Genomic DNA, 22,525 nt, shown 5'->3' on the forward strand with positions numbered 1-22,525 from the left:
GGATAACCATGAATCACAGCAGCATGGTGACAGCTGCGCGCCTTCTGCTGAGCGCTCCAATGTGGGCAAGGATGAGTGCTTCCCAGCTGACCGAGATCTCTAAGAGCTACAGAGCTGCAAGAAGATGGGCTTCAGTGTCCGTGCAATGGGTCTCCGCGTTTTCTGGGTGAGCAATCCATCAGAGTACCCCAAAACCTGTCGCAGGGTGCTGTGAGCCCCCAGCAGGATGCTCAGAGCCCGGCTTCAGAGGCTGGGCTGCATCCAGCTCCCAGATTCAGGACAGCTGGCAGCAAGCATCCTCCCAGTGAGGGACGTTTATGCTTGGAGCGTTTCTGCCGCCGTGCTGACAGCGCTGGCGGTGCTAGCACAAACCTCAGTGGGTGATGTGCCCTGTCAAGTCCAGCTCCAAGTGCTATTTAAAGACACAAGGAATCAGAGCTTCTCCTCAAGAATGCAGCTCACCGGTGGTTGGACGTTTGTTCCATTACAGCACAGGGAAAAGAAAGCCTCTATCCTAGTAACAAACCGGAACAGGAGAGACATTGCAGCTGAGCAGCATGCCGAATCCAAATGGATGCTGAAAAGGTCTCCTCATTTGGGGTTGGATTGGTGTTTGATTTTTGAATGCTTCTAGATGGTGATTCTGTTGATGGTTTTAGCTCTTCTGAGCTCTCTCCCTGTCCTTGCGAAGAGGACGCTGCCCCTCCCCCACCTCTGAGAACACACACTCATCAGCAATTTTAACATCTCGACAAATCGCTTCTGGAAGTTTGCTTCGTTGCACTATTTTTTCCAGAGCGCAACACACAAAATGTACTTGACCTGCAGCCAGTGTTACAGAGGTGAAGGCACAATGCAGAAACAGGATGAACCATGACAGCTACTTACCTGAGTGCAGCTGGTGCTGAGGCTTTTCCCACCCCAATTCTGCTTTTGCCTCCACTGTTGTTTTTTTTCTTCAACGAGAAAACAAAGAAAAAGAAACTCTGGATAAACCAAGCCAACCCTCCAGTCTTACTGCTCAATCCTCAGTCAAACAAAGATGAAAAGCCAAAATCCAAGCAACCAGAGATTTCTGTTCTTGGTGGTAAAGGGCCGCCAGGAGTACCTGGATACAGGAGGGGTTTAGGTATCTTGCTCACATTGATCCAATGCCTGTCAAGCAAAGAAGTCTCAGACCCACGGGAATAATGAAACAAACAAACAAACAGTGGGAGTGCTGCGCTTAATGGGAACACAGGGCCAAGGTATATTCCGACGCTCACCAAAGCGCCTGGACCTTCCACCTCGATTTCCTTCTGGTAAAGCTGACCTGACTAAAACCCATCTCAGGCTTGGCAAAGCTCTCTGCTTTACAGACCTGCTGACACTGCCCACACACTGGTGGTACCCTCTAACAGCCATGGAAAACAGAGGAGGTGCAGCCTACGGTCAGCGAGGTCTGACCGCTTTGCTTAGCACACCGGGTGAGCTGTTCACAAATTCCTTTCTTCTCAGGGACCGAACATACTCACGCCGGAAAAGTGAAGAAAGAAACGTGTTTATACATTTATTATATACAATATTAAGGCACAAGTTTAAACAGCAAAGAATTGGAAATCTTTGGCTGGCCAACAATATCAATATTTGCTGTGGGTGACACGTAACGCTGCTCGTTTACCCACCTATGTACAAACGACCCTCCAGCTGTACACCACTGTACACCAACTGCTCTACACAACCAACAATAAGAGAATGACAGTGTTTTACAATGAGTTACCAGCATCGCCCGGAACGGCTGCAGCACGAAAACGCTGTCCAGTTCCAGGAGCTGGGAAACCCAGCAAGAAGGCAGCAGCACTGTGCAAACCATTCATGGTTGGCCTGCGGGGCAGCACCGGCTGTGAACACACTTTTGGACGGCCAAGCTGCCTGCCTCTACAGAAGCCATTAAGCAGTTCCATCTGAAGAAATAAGTCAGCCAGTAATGACATGCTTTGGGACTCCCAAGCAGCTGGGTATCCTTATTTCTTGGAGAAAAATGATGGCGTCTTTACCGTCATTTTACTGCTATCCCCTCGCTTTGCCATCCTCCTGGCCCAGTCCCAGCTGGGCAGCGCTGGCCTACGTGGGGTCAGGAGGTGCCCACCTGCAGCCAGCCACTGCCACACACACAGGCCTGGCCTTTCCTTACGACATTTAAATTAACTTTAGAGGAAAAATAAAATTATTTTACAAGGCATATATTAAGCGGCACAAAATCTTCGAAGGGGTTTACACATTTGGTTTTGCAAAGCTGCTAATACTCGCACACGCGGCTCTCCTGACGGCACAACCTACCTAGCACTGCTGCGTTTAACAAGTGCAAAAACCAGAAAGGGCAACACCGACACGTCTGACTACGCACACACACGGATAACTGCATGGACTCGGCATAGCAATTTTGTTTCACAACGAAGGTATCTCTCGGCCACGTGGCACAGAGCACGGGGCTCCAGCACCTGCAGCCTTTGGGGCTGCAAGGACTTCAGTTTTCAGCAAAAGCAGAGGGTCCAGTGCCTGATGTTTTCCCAACATGTTTCCCCACCTGCTGACGCCTACAGGAGGGGACGGCCTCAAGACAGTCCTGTGAACACATCTTCCAGCCGCGGAGCACCCATCGCTTTTCCATTCTACTCAACTTGCCACAAAATCCCACCGCCCTTTTCCCAAAGCTAAATTCTTCCTGCTGTCATCGGGGTGCACTACAAGATTTGGGAAGAGAAAAGCCAATATAAAAATACCCTGGAGAGGAAAACTTCCCTACCAGCTCTTACAATACGGGAAGCAGAAGGCATGTTCTGAGTAACGCTGCTGCGAGCTGGCTGTCTTACAGACAGGTGCCACCTCCTGCAGAAACCAAGGGCTTAGCTGAAAACAAGAAATGTTTTGTCTTGGGTGAAACAAGCTGAAAAGAGCCCGCAGCTCAGCACACGGCAGGTGATGCTCATGCACTGCTTTGCAGCTCTACCTTCCAGGCTCGGTCCTGCACCTCTTAATGCAGAATCCCACATGAACCCGAGTGGCAGGTCTGCTTGCTCAGGGAATGTAGGACTGAAAATAAGGAATTGTTCCTGTTCTGCCAACAGATACACTGATTCTTCCTCTGTTGTGAACCAGTGCACAGCAAGAGGCATCTTCTGACCTCACATACAAGTTTGGCTTGGTTCCACTGAAGTAACTGCAGAAGGCATCAGTGGTTTCTTCCCATCTCTCCCATGTAAACAGCCCCAGAGTGTTCCTTGGGCTACACTCTGTTACAGTTTTGTGCTCGTATTCTCACTTGCTGAAACCTATGTGTTGCAGCCAGCTTTGAGACGGAGCAGCAAAAGATGCAGCCATGCACCTCACCTCTTCCCATCTCTGCCCTGCACAGCCCTGTGGTGGAGCTGGCAGGATCCTCCCCTGACTTTCCTTCCTGAAACCTTCCAAGCGTTACAAAAGGGGTTGCTTTAGCAGGGTACTCTCCCTCCTTCACATTCATCCTCGGTGGAAATTCCAGCAAACAACTGCTCCTGTCAAAAACCAGAAGTCTCAGCAGGCTTGGAGTTTGCAAGGCATGAATATTTGCACCATGATCCGGATCCAAGAGTAACAGTCGTCCGGCCAGGCAGAGGCACCTGACCTGCGTGTCAGGAAAACCACACCACACCACTTCAAATGAATACTTACAAGAACCTGCCGTGTACATCCACACACCAATAATTCACTAAAATCCAGCAGTGAATACTTTAGAGAAAGGAATCAATACTGAGGAAGACGCAAGTTTCTCCAGTTTTTGTCAGACACTCTGCTGGGCTCAGAAGAGCCAGGATTTGGCTCCTGTCCTGGCTGCGGAGGCATCAAACAGAAGCGCCCTGTGCACCCAGTCTGTAACCCAGCTACCTTCCTTTTCCACCAGAAAATGCAGTTTCCTCTTTCCTTGATGACCACCTTCTCGGGCCACCTTTGGTTTTCTAAGTCCCCTTCCGCTCAGAAAGTCCCAAACATTCATCTCATCTCTCCTCTTGGGTCCTCTTTATCTCTTGCCTGGTCCCAAGTCTCTGCATAGCAGACTCAAGCTTCAATTCAGGCACAAACTTTCTCCTTCCTCCTTCAAATTCTCAGTCAGTTTTTAAGGTTGGCACACCGACGATGTCCTCACACCTGGATGTATGCCCACAGAAGCCCAGACACTGTCCTCTGCTCAGATGAGGACTTCCATCATGTCTGTGTCTGGAAATTCGGGCTTGTGGAGCAAGCTGCTCACCCTGCCTTTGCTGTCGGGCGGCTTTCCGTGGCTGGAGTTCTCTGCAATGGAAACAAGGCAAAATCAGTCTTCAGCTCAAATCCAGTAACAAATTGTTTGAAGTAAATACAAAACCATTTTATTTTGCAAGGGAGAGGCACAAATGCATGTCCTGAAGACTGAAAGCCAACTTTGATCTGGAGGCCAAGAGCCCATGAGCCTGAATTCCCTGCACAATGAAGGAGACAGTAACCCAGAGTTTCAAGCAACTAGAGGTATTCAGCCTTAACAGTGGCATAGATGAAGTTTCTAGGGGGAGATTTGCTTTTGAGAATAGAAAAATGTGTAGGAAACTGACTTTTTCAAAATTACATTTGTAAAATAAGTCTCTCCTTGATAAGGTTGCAAGCCAGCGGTTTCCATCTTCCAAGAATAACTGAAGTCGTATTTCTTTACAAAAAAACCTAAACCATAACAGCAACAACAAAACATTCTCCATTTTACTTTTTCGCCATAGGTTTCTTTTACAAACCAGGTGGTGCTTTCACTGACCACGGTTTAACCACTGACTTTTATTTTCAGCGGCACGAATGATGACATCTGTCATCCTGGGGTATCTTGGGGAACAAGCCAACAGCCCTGGGGGAGCTGGCACTTCACCGTGTGGCCCTGCAGCCCCAAGTGTGCTCCTGCCAGCACTCACCCAGCTTCTCCCCGGCTGGCCGTGCCCCCGGGGGCCGTGGTACGGGGCTGTGTGTTGGGGTGGTGCCCAGCCGGCCGCGGCCGGGGAAGGAGGCGGTGGCGGGCCAGAAGAGCTCGGCGCTTTTGTCCGTCTGGGTGCTGTTGTCCTTGCTGCCCGTCTTCGCGTGGGAGGCTGCTGGTGTCGGCACGGGTGCACATGACAAGGAGGGCAGAGGGGGAGGCAGCGCGGGGCCCGGCGGGTGCTCGTGGTGCTCCTTCCCCAGGAGCAGCCCTGAAAACACACCAAGCTCAGCCACATCCAGCTCAGTCAGAGGCGCTGCCCCATATTCACCCCAGAGCTACATCCCCCCTTCTGCACACCCAACCCAGTGGTACCCTTGGGCAGGCACGCACACCTCCACACTCCTGATCCATGTGGCACCAAATTCATGACAGGATGAGAGGTAACAGCCTACAGTTGTGCCAGGGGAGGTTCAGGTTGGGTATTAAGAAACATTTCGTCTCAGAAAGAGCGGTGAGGCACTGGCACAGGCTGCACAAGGAGGGGGTGGAGTCACCGTCCCTGGAGGTGTTCAGGAACCGTGGAGATGTGGCACTGAGGGACGTGGTCAGTGGGCATGGTGGAGGTGGGTTGGGGTTGGACTAGGGGATCTTAGAGGTCTTTTCCAACCTTAACAATTCTACGATTCTATGAAGCGATGGACCAGCCAAAGCTTAACCAAAGCCACAGCTCACCTATGCTTCCCTTCCAGAGCTTCTCCTCTTTCTTCTCCTCAGTGATCTGGCTGCTGGTGAGCGAGGTCTGGCGCGAGTGCGTGCCCGCAGCGGCGGCAATGGAGGGGACGGAGCGAGCGGGTCGCAGGCTGGCGCTGTCGGCTTTGCCGGGATCCTTCCGTGACCGCTGCTGAAGGACCTTGATCATGGCATCCTTCTCAATTATTTTTGCATGGAGATTCTTTATTCTACCAAAACACAAACGTTCTGCTTACAGGGATGGAAAACAAGTTTATACGGGCAGCAATCTGCAGCCAAGGGTAGCAGGACTGGTCCCCAGGTACATGCCCTGCACTGTCACCTCTGCTTTTATGTGACCCGGATGAGGAAGCTCCCGCAGGGCTTGCAGGGGATAACTATGTAGCCTGATATAGGGAGCATTCCTAGCTATTAACCACAAATGGTTTAGTTGGTGAGATTAGGTGAACTCACCTATTGCTGTGGCTTTACCAACACAGGGGGAGCAGTGAGAGCAATAACCCGACTGTGCTGTGGACTGCTACCTTCACTGAATAACACAAAAACACAAGCAACATTCCCCCACTGCCGCCAAATCCGGAATCCCTCGCTTGGCAGACTGCCACAGGGAGGGGTTTGCCTCAGCATTATCTGAATGAAAATCCTGAGTTAACCTCGTAATTCAGGTCTGCTGGCAGCTGGAGGAAAGATCTATTGCGGCTCAAGTGACGGAAGGAGGCCCCTTCGGAGCCTGGAGCAGCTGGGCTGGGCTCCTGGATCCCACTAAGCCCTGCAGAAACCATCTGTCCGTGGTGTGTGGAGCTGGGACCCCAAAGACCATAAAAAGAGTTACCTGAGATTTCTCTCCAGGAATTATTAACAACGAATCATACTGTTTCTTTGCTGATGTACAATATATGATCAAATTAACTGCATTTTGTGGAGCAGTGAAAGCTAAAACGCCACATCTGAAAAACTTACACATACAAGGGAGATAGACACTAAAGATGCCTTTAGTTTTCGTAATCAGATGTCTAATTTGCAATGAAAACACAAGATCCTAATCTATCCTTCATGAAGCCAATGGCAAAACTCCATTGCTTCACTAGAAGCAGGGTTAGCTTGCATGTGTGAGCGGAAAACGAAAACCAAACCCAGTAGAAACAATCATCTGCACTTTCCACAAGCAATACATATACTGTTTTATAAAATTGTCTGCAGACTTGTCATTTTGTGGGAAAGCCAAAAATGAAGGACAGATTTCAAGTAATTTTTCATTAAAAACCTAGAGACATCCACAAGCATTCCCAAGGGATCTCTACTCATTGGCAGACCACTCTTCTCCAAAGAACAGCCTGGATGACAAGTGCAGCCCCATGCTCTAGCACCCATTTATCTACACAGCCACACACCCAGTGGTGGGCTGAAAATGGAGAAATACCTTTGAACGTTATCTGTGTCAAATGAAGTCTGTATTATACCTTCTATTGCTGGTGAATATATATATTTAGGGGTGTGGGGGGGATACACTTTGCAGTCTTATTGCTAAGTGCCATGTGAACACCACCCAACACAGATGTGCACAACTTAGTGTATCCAGAAAGAGCAACAAGCAGGCAACTAAGGAGAGCAGATGCTCGCCTTGCTGATTATGTAGGAGCGGGATTACAACTTCAGCTTTTACAGTGAGACGCTCTTGTTTCCAGAGGGGGAGTTTCACTGAGATTAAGCAAGCATTTCGCTTCCTCACACGCCAACCTACTTTTAATATTGGAACAACCTCATTTTTTCAAGAAGGTCGGTTTTGGCACAAGGCCTTGGTGCAAGCAGGGAGGGAGTTATCTAACGGCAGCGAGGAACCAAAGGGCATCCTGATCCCCCTTCCCAACACCCCGCTCCACCCAAGGGGAGCCCTGTGGGGTGACCCTGCCCCCAGCCCCACGGCGCAGCGGCCCCTTACGTGTACTCCATGTCCTGGCAGCGCCGGTTGGCCTGCACGATCTCCTCTTCCTCCTGCCAGCCCCGCGCCTCCAGCGCGCTCTCGCCATAGCTGCCGTTGCGCGAGTGGCTGGGCGCCGAGGCGTCCCTGGCAAAGAGATGGGACACAGTCAGTTGGGCCCTATGGTCCGTGAGGACGCGTTTTGCAAGTGAGGTTGGTGCTTGCAAAACAAAAAAAACCCAAATCCCACGTTTCAGGAGTAATGATGGACTGTTAAATTGGATGGCTACTGGTTGTCTTGCTGTGGCGTACTCTCGAATCTGGGTTAGTCATTAATGACGTTAATAATTGGGACCAATGCTAAAATCACAGCTGGGCCCTGTGAGATTAACAGCTGTCCTAGAGGAAGGGGTGAGACACCAAGGGGACTGACTCGCTCACTGGGGAAACAGTCCCCAGGCCACCAAGGCTGCACCGTGAACAAGAAGCAAAACTGCACGCTTAGGAAGGTGAAAAACAGCAGAGGAAATGCTGTCCAGACTGAAGCACAAAAGGAATGTATCATACTGAGAGATGCACGCAGCCACATTTAACAAGACAAATCTCATCTTAGGACGTATTCAAGGGATTTGGCTCTAAAGAAACTGGGATGAGACATTAATTATCCTGGTCCATCACTGCTGGAGACTTCACTGCAACACATTGTGTGCTCAGGGGCACAACACTTCGGCACAGACAAATTGGAGAGTACCCAAACAAAAGCACTGGGAATGGGAAGGGGTTCCTACAGGATGTATGAGGGATGGCTGGAGGAAGCCTGTTTAGATCAGGTCAGGAAGATACACCAGGGGATGTGTGTCTTCCAGCATTTAAAAGGCTGTTATAATGTTGCCAGTGACCTGCATGATGAACACATCATGCACACCTGAAAAGGACAAGAATAAATTGAAGCAATCTGCAGCCAAGAGGTTTCATTTAGATGCTAGGAGAACCTTTTTAATTTGAAGCTTAATGGAGCGGTGAAACACGGGACTTGGGCCACAACGTTTCCCTTGTTATAGGTTTTAAAATGAGGTTATAGAAACAGGCAGCAGAACGTGGGCTGGATGCAGCTGATACCAGCAGGTCCAGCTGTGTGCTGCGTATAACTTGTGAATAACCTTACCTGCGCTGCATCATTTGGCATCCCAAGGCTTGGCTTCAGCTTGGTGCCTGAGTTTGGTAAACTTTTGGACATGGCCAAAAGGGTAAATTCTGTCTTTAACCGAATGTTGTACTTTACAGGTGTCACCTCATTGAGGGATGTATTAACTCTGCTGGAGAAACGCAGCGGGGGAAGGCAAAGCAAAATCCAGCCTCGAGGAAATACCCATTCCTTATTCCTCCTCCAAGCCTTCTGCTGCAAACAGAGCTGTCTGCTCGCAGCAACACCATCTCACCTCTCTGTTGCAGCCGTGGCTGCAGCATTCATGGCAAAGTGCCTAATGGTGCTCTCCTCCAGGTACTTCTGCTCCCACTTGGTCATGTCGGCTTCCAGGGCCAGGATCCGCTCCTCCTTCTCCCGCACCAGCTCCATCAGTGCCGGCGCGTTGTGCTCAGGGACGCTGCTCGGCTGGAAGCTGCCCTGCCTCTGCCGGAGCAAAGAGCCACAGGTCACAGAAACACAGAATATCCTGAGTTGGAAGGGACCCATAAGGATCATCGAGTCCAACTCCCGGTTCCACACAGCACCATTCAAACAAGACAGGACCACCACCTGACAAGGATGGGAGTGACCAGCCCTTCATTTCCCATATGGATGGCTCAGCCTTGCCTTAAGCCACCTGCAAGGGGCAGGGAAATCCTCCCCCTTATTGGGTTGCAGGAGGCTGGGCAGGCTGAGCCGGTGTGCAACATCAGTTGCCAGATCCCTGGATGCACAGGGATTTTGTGGGATGCAACACACCAAGGGAAAAGGTAGGGAAAAAAAAAAGCAATAAAGCTTTGAAAGACATTCTTCTTGCCTGTCTCAGCTGGCACATCCCAGACTTACATGCCCTGGAGATGCTCTGTGAGGACAGCAGGTGACTTTCCACCCAAATGGGCAGAAGATCCCCAGAGGCTGTGAGGTGGTTCCCACCGGACGCAGACATGAAGCCGTGGGTGTGGAAGAGCACTGACCCTTTGGATTTACACTGATCTATGCAGGGCTTATCCTGCTGTGTTACAGGCACTTAATTACAGCACCCAAGCTGCAACTAAAGTTGCCCTGAGCTCCTCTAATTGCTGGTGGAGATGGGGCAGAACAGAAGGCTCTGGGGAGACCTCACTGCAGCCTTCCAGTACTTGAGTGGTACTCGTAAGCAGGAGTGGGACCGACTTGTTACATGGTCTGATAGTGGTAGGACAAGGGGGAATGGCTTGAAACTATAAGAGGGTTAGATGTTAGGAAAAAGATTCTTCATTCAGAGGATGGTGAGCCAGAGAAGATGTGGTGCCCCATCCCTGGAGGTGCACAAGGCCAGGCTGGATGGGGCCCTGGGCATCCTGACCCGGTGGGGGGCAACCAGCCCATGGCAGGGGGTTGGAATTGAGTGATCTTTAAGGTCCCTTCCAACCCAAACCATTCTATCTTTCTATGATAAGATCCAGCCCTTGGCTCAGAGGTTGGGTGGGATGAGCCCATAGTGGGAGGACGGGCACAAAGCCCTGTCAGAAGTCAGTAAAAGTAAATGGTGGGTTTTTTTCAATAAAAAAGAGATTTGTTACAGTTCACGGTGCACAATATTATGCTAAGGGGGAAATCATTTCAGATCTTTCTTCTAGACATTTATCTCCTGGTTACAGGAAACAAGAGATAGCAGGGTAAGATTGCAGCTTTTGGCTTTGGTGCACCAATGACATGTTTGGAAGATACTTTCTGGAATACTGCAGTAGAGAATAGCCCTTAGGAGCAACTGCTGCAACTGCTCCTGCAAGCCAGCCAGTGTACTCAGATATTGTCAGACCTCTGGTAGGAAGGCAATGTTTTGGAAGCACAGCTCTGGTGTATAGAACAGAACCCTGGGGTGCTTCACTCCCAGTCAAAACATCTGCCAGCCCTGCAGGCTCAGCCCCCAATGCTAAGTCAAAAGGATCATTATTTGTTTCTGTCCCAACATCAATGATAATGATGAGATGCTGTTCAGACTCGCTTGGGTCAAGGAGCAGAAGAGACTCTGGCTCACTGTCTCCTTGTGTGCCGTGTCTCCTCTGCTGGCTGGTGAAAAGGAGAAAAAAGCTCTTTTCCTCTATGATGAGAAACAATTTCAGTAGATGTAACTCTGACAGCTCAGAGAGACAGCTCAGAATGAAAATGTTGGGGCACTGCAGCAAGCACTGTGATTTGTTGCAATGCTGTGTCTCATGAAGCAAAAAGTATAAAAATTAATAGTAAAGAATATCCCAAAGTCTCCCCCCACAAGAGATGTGAAGTCAAAGAATCTTTCTTCTTCAAATTCCTTGAAGAGGACTGGTGCGGGTATGCGGGAGCTATGGCAACCTAAAATGCAGTTGCTAATTGCAGTTCCAAAAAAAAACCCATGAAGAAAGGAAGTTACAGAGGAATTCTTTGGGCAAAATCAGAGACACAGCCAGAACTCCCAAGGCAAGAACTTAGGTGGGGGTCTATCCCTGTTACCCAATCTATCCATTTGTCCTTCTGTCCCAGCCTGGAGAACAAAGTCTTTTCTAGTTCCAGCTTTATCTTCACTTAAATTTAGTTTTCTCAAATGATCTTTCCTTTCCACCAGCATCAGCACGCTATATTCCCGAGTGATTTATTTTTTAAGTCAGAGAAGAGCAGGCTAAGAAGCAATTGAGAAGAGCTACTGGAATAAGGCAGTAGCAACCCCTACAATTCTGTGATTGTGTGAAAACCCAGAGGATGTCTGTATAATGTTTGCAAACCCCCCGGGAAAGGTTGTTGTAACAGATGCATTTCTTGACAGAGATAGGAGTGAGCCCTTCAGGAGTTACAGCAGCATCATGTCTTGCTTATGTTGCTGGCTTTTTCCCCAGGCAGAGGTTTGATAAACGCTGTCAATCTGCTTGCTCTCCACTAAAGCCAGTACCCATGTATTGGGCACTCGGTGCTGGCTGTGAACTGGAAATCCTCCCTGCAAGCTCCTCATGCTTTTTTTTCCCCTTTTCACAGATGGCTGCGCCTGGGGACTTGGGGATGGGGGAGAAACTAAGAGCCCAGGGAACCCACTCAAAGGAGTAACTGCACATAAGATACAAGCCACCTCCAGCAGCCCCACAGCAGAGCTCAGCAATCACCCATGGGAAACCAGGGGCTCAAACACAAAGCCTAGCAGGCAATCCCAGCCCTAAAACGAGGTGACTCCCAGAAGGGCTGGGTCCTGCACAGACCACCCCCCGCCTCACCTGCTGCATGCGCAGCGAGTCCAGCTCCCGCTCCAGGCGCGTGCGCAGCCGCCGCTCCATCTGCTCCCTCTTCTCGCAGGCAGCCTGGAGCTGTGTCAGCGCCTGCTGCAGCTTCTCCACTTTCTCCACGTAGGCCTGCTTCCTGCGCAGCTGCAGGGACAGCAGGTCACAGAACAGAATCGTAGAATTGTTAAGGTTGGAAAAGACCGCTACGATCCCCTAGTCCAACCATCAAGCCACCCCCACCACGCCCACTGACCACATCCCTCAGTGCCACATCTCCATGTTTCTTGAACATCTCCAGGGACAGGGACTCTACCACCTTCCCGGGCAGAGAAATTTTTCCTAATATCCCACCTGATCCCAGGTAGGAGGAACCATAGGTTGGTTTGGGATGGAGGAGACCTTCAAAGGTCACCTAGCCCGAGCCCCTGCCATGGGCAGCGACAGCTGTCACTAGATCAGGTTGCTCAAAGCCTCATCCAACTCAGCTTTGAACATCCCCAGGGATGGGGCATCCACAGCTTCTCTGGGCAACCAGTTCCAGCCTCGGGAAGTGTTGGTTCCCCCCTTCTCCCCCAGCCTTCTGTCATGAATTTTGTCACTGACACTGAATGTTTCGGGGGATTGTAGCTTCAAGCTTGAAGCTTGATTTAAACCTCTGATTTGGTGAGAGTGAATGCTGAACAGACAGGCTTTGCCAACACCACTCAGACCCATATGTGGCCTAGGGGATAACAGGGGTGCTCGAGGTCATTGCTACAACCACCATGATCCTATCTGGGGCTTGTGATCTCATTTGTGCACTTGTTTGGGACCTGAAGCTTTTCAGAAGCAAGACAGGAGGCAGAAAAATGCTCTAACCCCCAGTGACGCTGGGGAGCTACTAGATATACAAGAGGCTGGAGGTACTGAGAGCTGACTACACCAGAGCCAAGAAGATATTCTGGAGCCTATTTCTTTTTTAAATACTTAAACTGTTACTGAAATTAACTGCAATGTGGGTTCCAACAGACATTTTTTTCCTTGTGTACTACTGGATTTGCTTAGGTCACCTCCCACCAATTACAGTGATAATAAAATTGATTTTTCTTAAAATTCTTCTTCCACCATCCAAAATCCATCCAGGAGTGAAACTGCTCACAGCAAAAGCAAAGTTGGTTGAAGCAAACCTCTGGCTTCCCATTCAGAACCAGCAACCCGCAGCGTGACCTCCCTAGCCCTGCTGTAATCTGGGCTAATGCTCACAACTCCCACAAACTGCAGAAAATTAATGAGATTATAATCCCCGCTGGTGTTTGGCAGCAGTAGGAAGACTGCATTCCTTGGGAGCTAATGACTTTGGAAGATAGACACATTGGTGGCTTCTTAGCGAATATGCTATTTTGCAAGTAGAAAAGTGCCTGTGCCACCTCCCAGCTGTGTGAGCAGGGATCTGAGAGGTGATGTGGGCTCCCAACCCTCATCCACAGCCTCACGTCCTGCTGAGTGCTAAGGAGTCCACCTGTACCACGGCAGCCAGAATTTGGCCTTGCAGCAGCCCTTTAAGGCTCAGGGTTCACAAACTTATGCATGAGTGTTCCTCTGTGTATGTGGGTGAGGCCAAGCACGTGTTTACCGCCTTAGCAATCAATTTTGTTAGAGATATGCAACAAGACAGTTCCCACATTCATAAACTTAGAGGGAAGTTCTTGAGCCAAATCTGACTTTTTTTCACCCCGCCTGCAGATTTGTAAGAAATATTTCACCCACATGCACTTAAGAATCAAAGTACAACATGTTGTCATTGAAATTAATGGGCTTGCTAGTTGAGTACACATCTGTGAGGGAGGGAGGTTGTAATCAGAAACACATGATTCTAAGCTCCACTGCCTTACAGAGACACAGACTCAAAGAAAAAAATGGCTGGAAGTCACCAAAGCAGGTACCAGTTCATCCTCCTGCTGCCAGGTAGGATCAACTCTACCTCAATTACAGGCTGGAGAGTTGCTGGGAGAGGAACCTGATGAGCTTCAACAAGGGCAAGTGTAGAGTCCTACACCTGGGGAGGAATAACCACATGCATCAGGACAGGTTAGGGGCTGACGTCCTGCTGAGAAGGACCTGGGTGCCCTGGTGGACCACGGGATGGCCATGAGCCAGCAGTGTGCCCTGGTGGCCAATGAGGCCAATGGTGTCCTGGGCTTCATCAAAAGAAGCGTGGCCAGCAGGTCAAAGGAGGTGATCCTCCCTCTCTGCTCTGCCCTGGTGAGGCCACATCAGTGGTGCTGTGTCCAGTCCTGGGCTCCCCAGTTCAAGAAAGACAGGGAACTGCTAGACAGAGTCCAGAAGGGGGCCACAAAGATGAGGAGGGGTCCGGAGCATCTCTCTAACGAGGATGAGAGGATGAAAGACCTGAGACTGTTCAGCCTGAAGAAGAGAAGCCTGAAAGGGAATCTTATCAACACTTAATATCTAAAGTGCAGGAATCAAATGGATGGCACTGGGCTTTTTTCAGTGAGGCCATGCTCTTTTCAGTGGTGCTCAGTGACAGGACAAGGAGCAATGGGCACAAACTGGAACACAGGAAGTTCCACACATACATGGGAAAGAGCTTTCTTACTGTGAGGGTGACGGAGCACTGGAACAGGGTGCCCAGAGGGGCTGTGGAGTCTCCTTCTCCGGAGATACTCAAGACCTGCCGGGATGCTTTCCTGTGCGAACTGCTGCAGGGAACCTGCTTTAGCAGGGAGCTGGACTCGATCTCCAAAGGTCTGTTCCAACCCCTGAGATTCTGTGATTCTATGAGAACCCGGCAGACATCTGTATAATCTGTTTGCAAACCCCTCAGGAACAGGGACACCTCAACCTTCCCCTGCAAACTACTTCATGGCCTATTTTCCTTTGCTGCCTGAAAACTTTTACCCTAATGCCTAATCTGGCTTTCTCTTTTGCAATTTAAGCAAATTACTTCTTGTTCTGCTTCCAAAGTGTGATCTACTAGAGCAAGAAGCATTTAATGAAACAATTCACGTATTCACAAGATCAGCAAACTTGTCTGAATGCTGCCCTTGTCCCAGTGGTTAGGAAAATAAAGACGAAGAAGAGCTAAGGCCAAAAGGGGCTGATCCAAACCTCGTCTTGATGAAGCAAAAGTCTGAGTAGAGACCAGTGGGTCTTACGGAAAAATATCTGCGCTGGGTACAAAACTGTGGTTTGAGTTACAGAACAGCTACTGGGAAAAATCTACAGATTTGAGTTAAAGATTGTAAGAGATGGAGGATCCTCTGTCTTGCTATGTAGGTTGTTTCCATGTTAATTACTCTAACTCTTTCCTTCTGGCCTGATTTGCTCAGCTTTAGCTCCCAAACACTGCATCTTATTATTTCATCTTATGTTAAAAAGCAACGTTCCATCTGGCTGACAGCAATCTCTGCTTAATCTTCATGTGCGTGGACACAAGCTCAGCCATCTAACTTTAATTTTCACAGCAAAGAACATCTTCTGGGCTTCAAATAAATTCTACGGCTGTTTCCTGACCCCCCTCCAATTATTCAGTCATTCCTCTGACACAATTCCAGCAGCGGTGTCTCAATGACATGTGGTGATAATACCACCTACGTACTTTTGAATTAAATCCTTCTACTAGCAAGCACTCAGGATAATGTAGATTTACACAGTATGTTATGCTAATTCCACTTAGTAGCAGCTGCGTATTTCTCAAGCCTTGATTTGAAAAGCTTTTAAACTTAATTACATTTTGGTGCTGGAAGAAATCTGCGTGGATTTACAAAGCAGTGCATGAGGTAGAACTCTGCTGATAATAATAACCATTTTTATCTGAGTGATTTTTTGTTTCTTTCAATATATCTCAAATTATAATGAGAATACCTGGTTTGAGATGAAGATTCAAAACTTGAACATTATCTGGTTGCATATGTGTCAAACTGAGCTCCAAAAAGTGGAGATTGTTAAAAAGGTGGTTTCATTTAGTGATGGAGCAGGCCAAAAGTAAGGGAAGGTGAGAAGAGGAGCTTGGGTACATGCTGGCAGTCACAGTTTAACCATGCACTGCCCAAGCTGCTTGACACTGCACTGCACTGAACCCACAGCAGCTGGGAGAAAGTTCATTTAATTCCTCCTAGAATGAAAACCACTTAAGCACTACTGGATTAACATGGGTTTGCTGAAGCTGAGGGCTCTGACAGCCCCTGGGAAATGTGGCTGCTTCACCTTCATGCGCTGTCAGCCCTTGGATCTAACTCGCCCTGGGGCACATAGGTTACCACCTCTGTAACACCTAACATGCCCCAGGCTTGAGGTCATCACCTCTGTAACACCTAACATGCCCCAGGCTTGAGGTCATCACCTCAATAATACCTAACACGCCCTGGGCAGAAGGTTACCACCTCTGTAATATCTAACCTGCCTCGAGCAGAAGGTCACCCCTTCAGTAACAGCTAACATGCAGGAGTTTACCAGATCTCCAGACGAGAACGTTTGTCCTCTCCTCAGTTTAACCTGTAATTCCCATCCAGCAAAGGCATATTTTTCTTGGATGAATAGGCTAGGAATTGGCAACTGCAAAGCATTTAGACACAGAGCCTTAAGACTGCAAATGTATTTACAGGTTCAGGACAGCTTCTTACACCACCTGCCTGGAAATCTGGGTTTATGCTTCTGCTGCCTTCACCGGTGTGTGATCAGCAAGTTGGTATTACCTGCCAGTTTCACACTGACAGGCTGTGGAGCAGCCAGGAGCTAAACATATTTCTTCCCATTCCCTGTGTGATGCTGTGATTGAAGGAGCAGGTGTTGCTACCAAAAGCGTTTCTTTATTCAGCCACTTTATAAGAAAATGTAAATAGAAAACCTCTGGTTACCTTTAAGGCAAACAGCATCAAGTGAATAATGGACAGATTAAAGCTACACTAGCTCCTACAGCTGTCCCAAAGGGACTGCCCTAAATACACCGGGAGGATGAGCAAAAATTAACAAAGGAGCACTTAAACTTAATGGGATCCTCTTCTTCCTGTTGAGTGTATCTGCCAGAGGCAATGGAGTTTTAAAAATGTTTCCAAATAAGAAGTCAGAACAGTCTAGTGGTCAGGAACGGTATGGTATTCACCTTCAGTACTTTAAAACAAGCAGGTTGTGAACAACCATTAATTAGCCTAAATGAGGGTCTGTCTTGAACTGTATCTAGGTACTTGCAGGTATTTGAAAACAGACCTTGCCCGCTCCTCACAAGACACTCAGCAGGCTCCTGTGGATTCATCCCCAAGCCAGCCTCAAGGAGAGCGCAGCTGGGAAATGAGGCACCAAAGGGAACAGACCTGCCCAAGACCATGCCAGCAGTGTGTGCTAGGTGAGCATCCTTCCCCTCACTGATGGTCTGCCTGCTCAGACAGTAAAGACTGCTTATATTTTATTCCCCATAAAACACCTTCCTTCTTTGTTGGTCAGAGGGCCAGAGATTTCAGGGTCAAAAAGTCCTGTTACAACAGTCTTGCCTTATCTGCCAGAGTGCATAGGCTTTCAGCTAACTATTATTCGCAACTTCTCACTGAAGGTCCATAAGGAACACAATAAATTGAGATTTATTGAACTCCAGTAACAAGAGAACTGACATCACTCTTGGTTATAGCTAAAACTGAGCATTATTTCCACTTTGAACTTGTCTTAGCTTCAGATTCCAGCTACTACATGTCGTTCTGTATTTGCCAGTTTTGAAGAGCCCTCTGTTCTTGGGATTTCTCCTCCTGTTTGAATACTGATTTTCACTGTCGGGCTTACAGGATCATTCTTAAGAATGTCTTGGGAATTTTGCATAAATTACACTTCTTGAGCCTTGTGGTACAACAGGTTTTTTCAGCTCTCAGATAAATTCTGTAGCTCTAAATCCTGGAGGTTTTGCCTCTAGCCAGATCAGCTCATTCTTTTAAGACCACAATTCACATGCAAAGTTGCCAAGCTCTAGACTGCTGTGCTGCAGTGCACTCCTGGAATTCTCTGAGGAGATATGAGATGTACCAACATCACATGTTTATATCACAGTTCTGACTCAGTGAGTCAGCTTTTTGTCTGATATTTCTATTAAGTCCTACCAATACCTCAGCTATTGACTAGTCCAGTTTAGAGATGCTCCTAGTTACATGTTGAAAGCTCTGCCCTGAAAACACCTATGGTTGTGGTCTCCTTTGCTTGCTTTCCTGGCTTAGTGTTGTACAGCTATGAATTTTCTCTGCTGGATGGACAGTGCAGGAAGACCTGCCACCCTAGGGCCAGAATACATTCAGGACTGGGATAGAGCAAGCCTTATCTGCAAGCTACTGTTAGCATCAGAGGAGTGATGCCCATGCCTCACCTCCTCTTCCAGTTTGATGACCTTGGCTTGAGCGTTGTTTAGGGCCTGGTCAAGGATTTCAATGTGCCTCCGCTGATCCTCATTGGCAGAGCGCATGGCTGCCAGCTCCATCTCCAACTTCTCCTTCTCCTTCAAGTGTTCCTTGTCTGGAGGAAAGACAAGAATGTTGTGGATAAGTTTTAAAATAACATTAAAAAATAAAGCTAAGTTCAGTCAGCTTTGCTCACAATTTTCCTTCTGCAGCAAAACTCTCCATCGACTTTGCTGACAAGATACGTGTTGAAAGGCCCAGCTTCATCTATAGGAAGAAATTCTTTACTCAGAGGGTGGTGAGGCCCTGGCACAGGCTGCTCTGAGAACTGTGGTGCCCCATCCCTGGAGGTGCTCAAGGCCAGGCTGGATGGGGCATTGGGCAGCCTGGTCTGGTGGGGGGCAACCAGCCCACAGCAGGGGGCTGGAGCTGGGTGATCTTTAAGGTCCCCTCCAACCTAAGCTATTTGATGGTTCCGTGATCTATCTCTGCTCTGATAGCACTGAGAAACCATTTCAGGGAGTATGAGTGTTGCAGTCTGATTGCTGGATCTCCAGTGTCAGACTGCAAACAGTTAACGATGAGAAGGAGCAAGGGATGGAAGTTTCAGTCAGTGAAATCTGAGATTTCAGAATCTGGCTTTTGTTCTGAATCATAGCAAAAATAGAGCATTTGGAAAGCCTCCAAGAAGGAATATTTTCTCCAAAAATTAATTTGGCACCAATTAAACCTTGTTTTGATTTTTGACTTTTTAAACACAGCATTACAAAATGCATTGTTTTTTAACTGAAGCAAAAAGTTGCTCCAAAACCATCAAACTGTGGAAGACCTGCCCCGAACATCCATTCCACCTCAGCAGGGACACGCAAGCCATGAAGGCCTTCCAGCCACCTCCCCACCTAGTCACCAAGGAGGGACAGGACACCTCACACGGCTCATTTTAGAAATGAACTGCCCCTTGAAGGACCTTATTCTTCCTTAATTATAAGCAGGATATGAACAGCATGAATTTACTCCCTCCTTGCAGGTGTCTGCAGTGAGGGGAGATGAATATGAGCTGAGCCATGCAGAGGAAGACAGGAATGGCTCAGGTGAGCCCAAACCTAGGCCAAATGTCTAGTGGCATTCAAGCATCTCATGCTAGGACCATGCCTGTTGTGCTCTGGGCCTGAAATCTGTTATATGACGACAGCTTGCACAAAATCAGGACCCGGGACCTACACTTTCGACTCTTATCCAAAGCACTCCAAGTAAGTTTTCCATTCCCTCCCCTACGACGAGGATACGATCATGATGTACACAGGATGATTGCTGAACCCACTGGAAAGCTGGCAAGAAAAAACTACTTAACAGCTCTCAACACTTCTTCATGTCAGCTTTTGCCACCAAAATGCCAGAGTTATGTTTTATAAGCACTTTCCTATCGTTGTATTAATTTTTAGTAAGTAAGGACTTTGCCGAATATACTTCAAATTCTCACATATATACAAGGCATCCTTGTAAGTAAAAAAATTAGTTTTACTGTACTACACTGTGCATATCCCCTTCAGTTCTGGCATGCAGTTTTTACCCAACAGACTCCAACTAATAACTATTTCTATTTTCTAATGGGTCACTGCCACATCCCATTAATAGTGGCCTTCTATGATGGTATAACTGCGTCAGTGGACAAGGGAAGAGCCACTAATGTCATCTACCTGGACTTCAGTAAGGCTTTCGACACGGTTCTGCGTACAGACCTCATGCTTTAACAAAAGTTTTTGATCACATCAGTCTCAAAAAAAAAAAAAAGTTTGCATTTACCTACCTCAGTTGAATGTGTGCCCTCAAAGCTACTCATACCTAAACCCTATATTATATCTAAATATCAACTTATCATCTGCCTAGTTTAGCGACCATATCAGTATGTCTCAAGCTGTTTTTCTCCTTGCTGTGACACTGCAAAGCAGTGACACTGACAACCTTTAAGGACGCTCCTTGTTCCTGCGAAATGACCGCTGCTGGCGGAAGAAATTATATCAAATGACAGCAGTGAGAACAGAATTTGCCTGCAAGAGATTTGCTGAAAACAGGAATCCCTTGCATACCACATTCCTTGAGGTGTTTCCAACAATCTCTCGTACACAGGTTTATATTTCTCGATGATCCCTCTTTGCTCACAGCTGTTAATTCCAAAGGCGCTCTAGTGACCACGACTTTCTTAAGTAAAACCTGTGAGACTTATTAAGCCTCCTATCAGTCTTGCAACTCCCAGCATGGCAAGTGTGAGGAGGAGCTCCACTGCCTGACATCCACAGATATGCACCTGTATCGCAGCAGCAGTTGCCAGTCCCCCTAGATCTGGCTGATTCACCAGGATGGGCTGGGCCACCAGAGCTGCCTCTTCTGCTCATCCACTTCCTTCAAGACTTGGTCAGCTCTGGTGGCCCTGTGACTCCACCTGCAGTGACCAGCAGAAGGACAGGCAAAATCTGAAATGAGGACAGAGCCTTCTCGCCCACCATAACCATGAGTGGTTATCATCTCAAAAAATATGTTGAACAAATGAATGAATAGATCCCATTCACTTAGTTCAGCTGCACAGAAGGAGGTTTTTCAGAGCTTTAGTAGATTCTTCACACATTAACCAGGGCCAAGTTGCCAGGTCCAGACTTTGACCAGGTTTGCCAGCTCTAGAAAAGCAGTACAGCCAATGTTCATCCTTCCCTCTGCCCTCTGCAGCTTGGTAATGACAGGCTGGGCCAAGCCAAGCATGAAGCAGCAAAGCAGAACTGGGAAATGAAGCATTTCTTTCTGTCCTCACTGTCAAGTCCCAGTGAGAAAACTGAAAAAAATCCCACACAAAACAAAAACAAAAAGAAGATAAGAACGGCCTCCCAAGATTAATCAGGCAATGTACTGAATGGGAAGGATAACCACCGGCTCACTCTCAAAAGAACATTTTTGAAAATCAGTAGCATGGATGGGTCACCATCTCTTTTTAGTTCACCTAGCATCCAGGATGGGGAGGATTAAGCCTCTCTGCACATCCACCCCAAACATCTCTGCAAAGAGCAGCTCCCTGTGCAGCAGGCTGAGCCCCAGCTGTTGTGTGCACACCAGGAATGCAGCTGTGTTCATACAGCCTGGGCTCCTGTGCTGCAGAAAATGAGACGGCACAGGTCCCCCCACACAATTCTCAAGGCTGCATTAACCCCTGCATCCTGGCCAAATGCCAGAGGAGCTTGCTACAAGATACTCCTCCTGCAGTTTTGCTCATAAATGGCACGTTCCTGGCAGCTCTTGCAAATTTTGGCCATGTAAAGATCGAGGAAAGGCTGAGAAGCTGTAGGAGTTCATGCTCTAGGGAGTTGAAGTCACTGGATTAGTTTTCTCATATGGTGATTGAGGGATTTTGTGCTGGAATTAATAATTATGATGAATTTTAATGTACTTAACAAGTAGCTCAGTATGTGGTTACTCATGGTCACCAACCTAAGGAACACAGACAAGTTTAAGCTCCGTCCTCCACTATCAGAGAAAGTCACCGCATCATCATCAGTGTATGATGGCTTTCCTTACCCTACAGAAGTATCCCCAACAGCTTAACGTGCTTTGATTTACTGCTTGGGCATTGCCACTTGCATGTAGCAGTGAATCTGAGGTGCCCCATCCCTGGAGGTGCTCAAGGCCAGGTTGGATGGGCCCTGGGCAGCCTGAGCTGGTGGGGGACAACCAGCCCACAGCAGGGGGTTGGAGCTGGGTGAGAATTAAGGTTCCTTCCAAGCAAAGGCATTCTATGTCTCTACGATCCTACGTTATGAAGCAGAAACCAGGGGAGAATTTGACCTTCATAAATTGAAAACTGTCACTGGTCTTCCATTCCACTTCCTTTTGGAGGGCAGGGGAAGTCATGCGGAAAAGATGCATTTTTTTGATACAACACTCTCTCTTCAGGCCCCTGCTCCCTGTGCACGTGCCCTTGCTCTGGGGACACGAGGGCAGCAGCTTTCCCATCTCCCATGTGTGCCCCTCAGGGCTGTGAAACAACATTGCGAGGGCCGCCCTTTCTCTCGCCCCCAGAACTTGCACTGATTATTTCCTATCTTAATACCAAAGGGCCCTTAGCCTGCCCAAAACACC

The 22,525-nt window shown here is 48.2% G+C and overlaps 1 protein-coding gene across 3 annotated transcripts in view; it reads right to left on the bottom strand.

The window, feature by feature from the left end:
• The window catches only part of AMOTL1 (angiomotin like 1), a 52,563-nt gene continuing 31,565 nt past the window's right edge, over window positions 1,528–22,525 (bottom strand). For 2 of the 3 annotated variants that reach the window (XM_021381569.1, XM_021381581.1), the window contains 7 exons: window positions 18,373–18,518; window positions 12,027–12,176; window positions 9,059–9,249; window positions 7,641–7,766; window positions 5,684–5,910; window positions 4,950–5,219; window positions 1,528–4,308 (listed from right to left, as the gene is read on the bottom strand). In XM_021381569.1, the coding sequence (XP_021237244.1) occupies window positions 4,205–4,308; window positions 4,950–5,219; window positions 5,684–5,910; window positions 7,641–7,766; window positions 9,059–9,249; window positions 12,027–12,176; window positions 18,373–18,518 (1,214 nt within the window). In that variant the 3' untranslated portion in view covers window positions 1,528–4,204. The remainder of the gene's footprint in view (window positions 4,309–4,949; window positions 5,220–5,683; window positions 5,911–7,640; window positions 7,767–9,058; window positions 9,250–12,026; window positions 12,177–18,372; window positions 18,519–22,525) is intronic. The other variant, XM_021381574.1, reaches the window with a different exon arrangement.

This window comes from Numida meleagris, chromosome 1 (assembly GCF_002078875.1).
Source record: "Numida meleagris isolate 19003 breed g44 Domestic line chromosome 1, NumMel1.0, whole genome shotgun sequence".
Classification (NCBI taxonomy): domain Eukaryota; kingdom Metazoa; phylum Chordata; class Aves; order Galliformes; family Numididae; genus Numida; species Numida meleagris.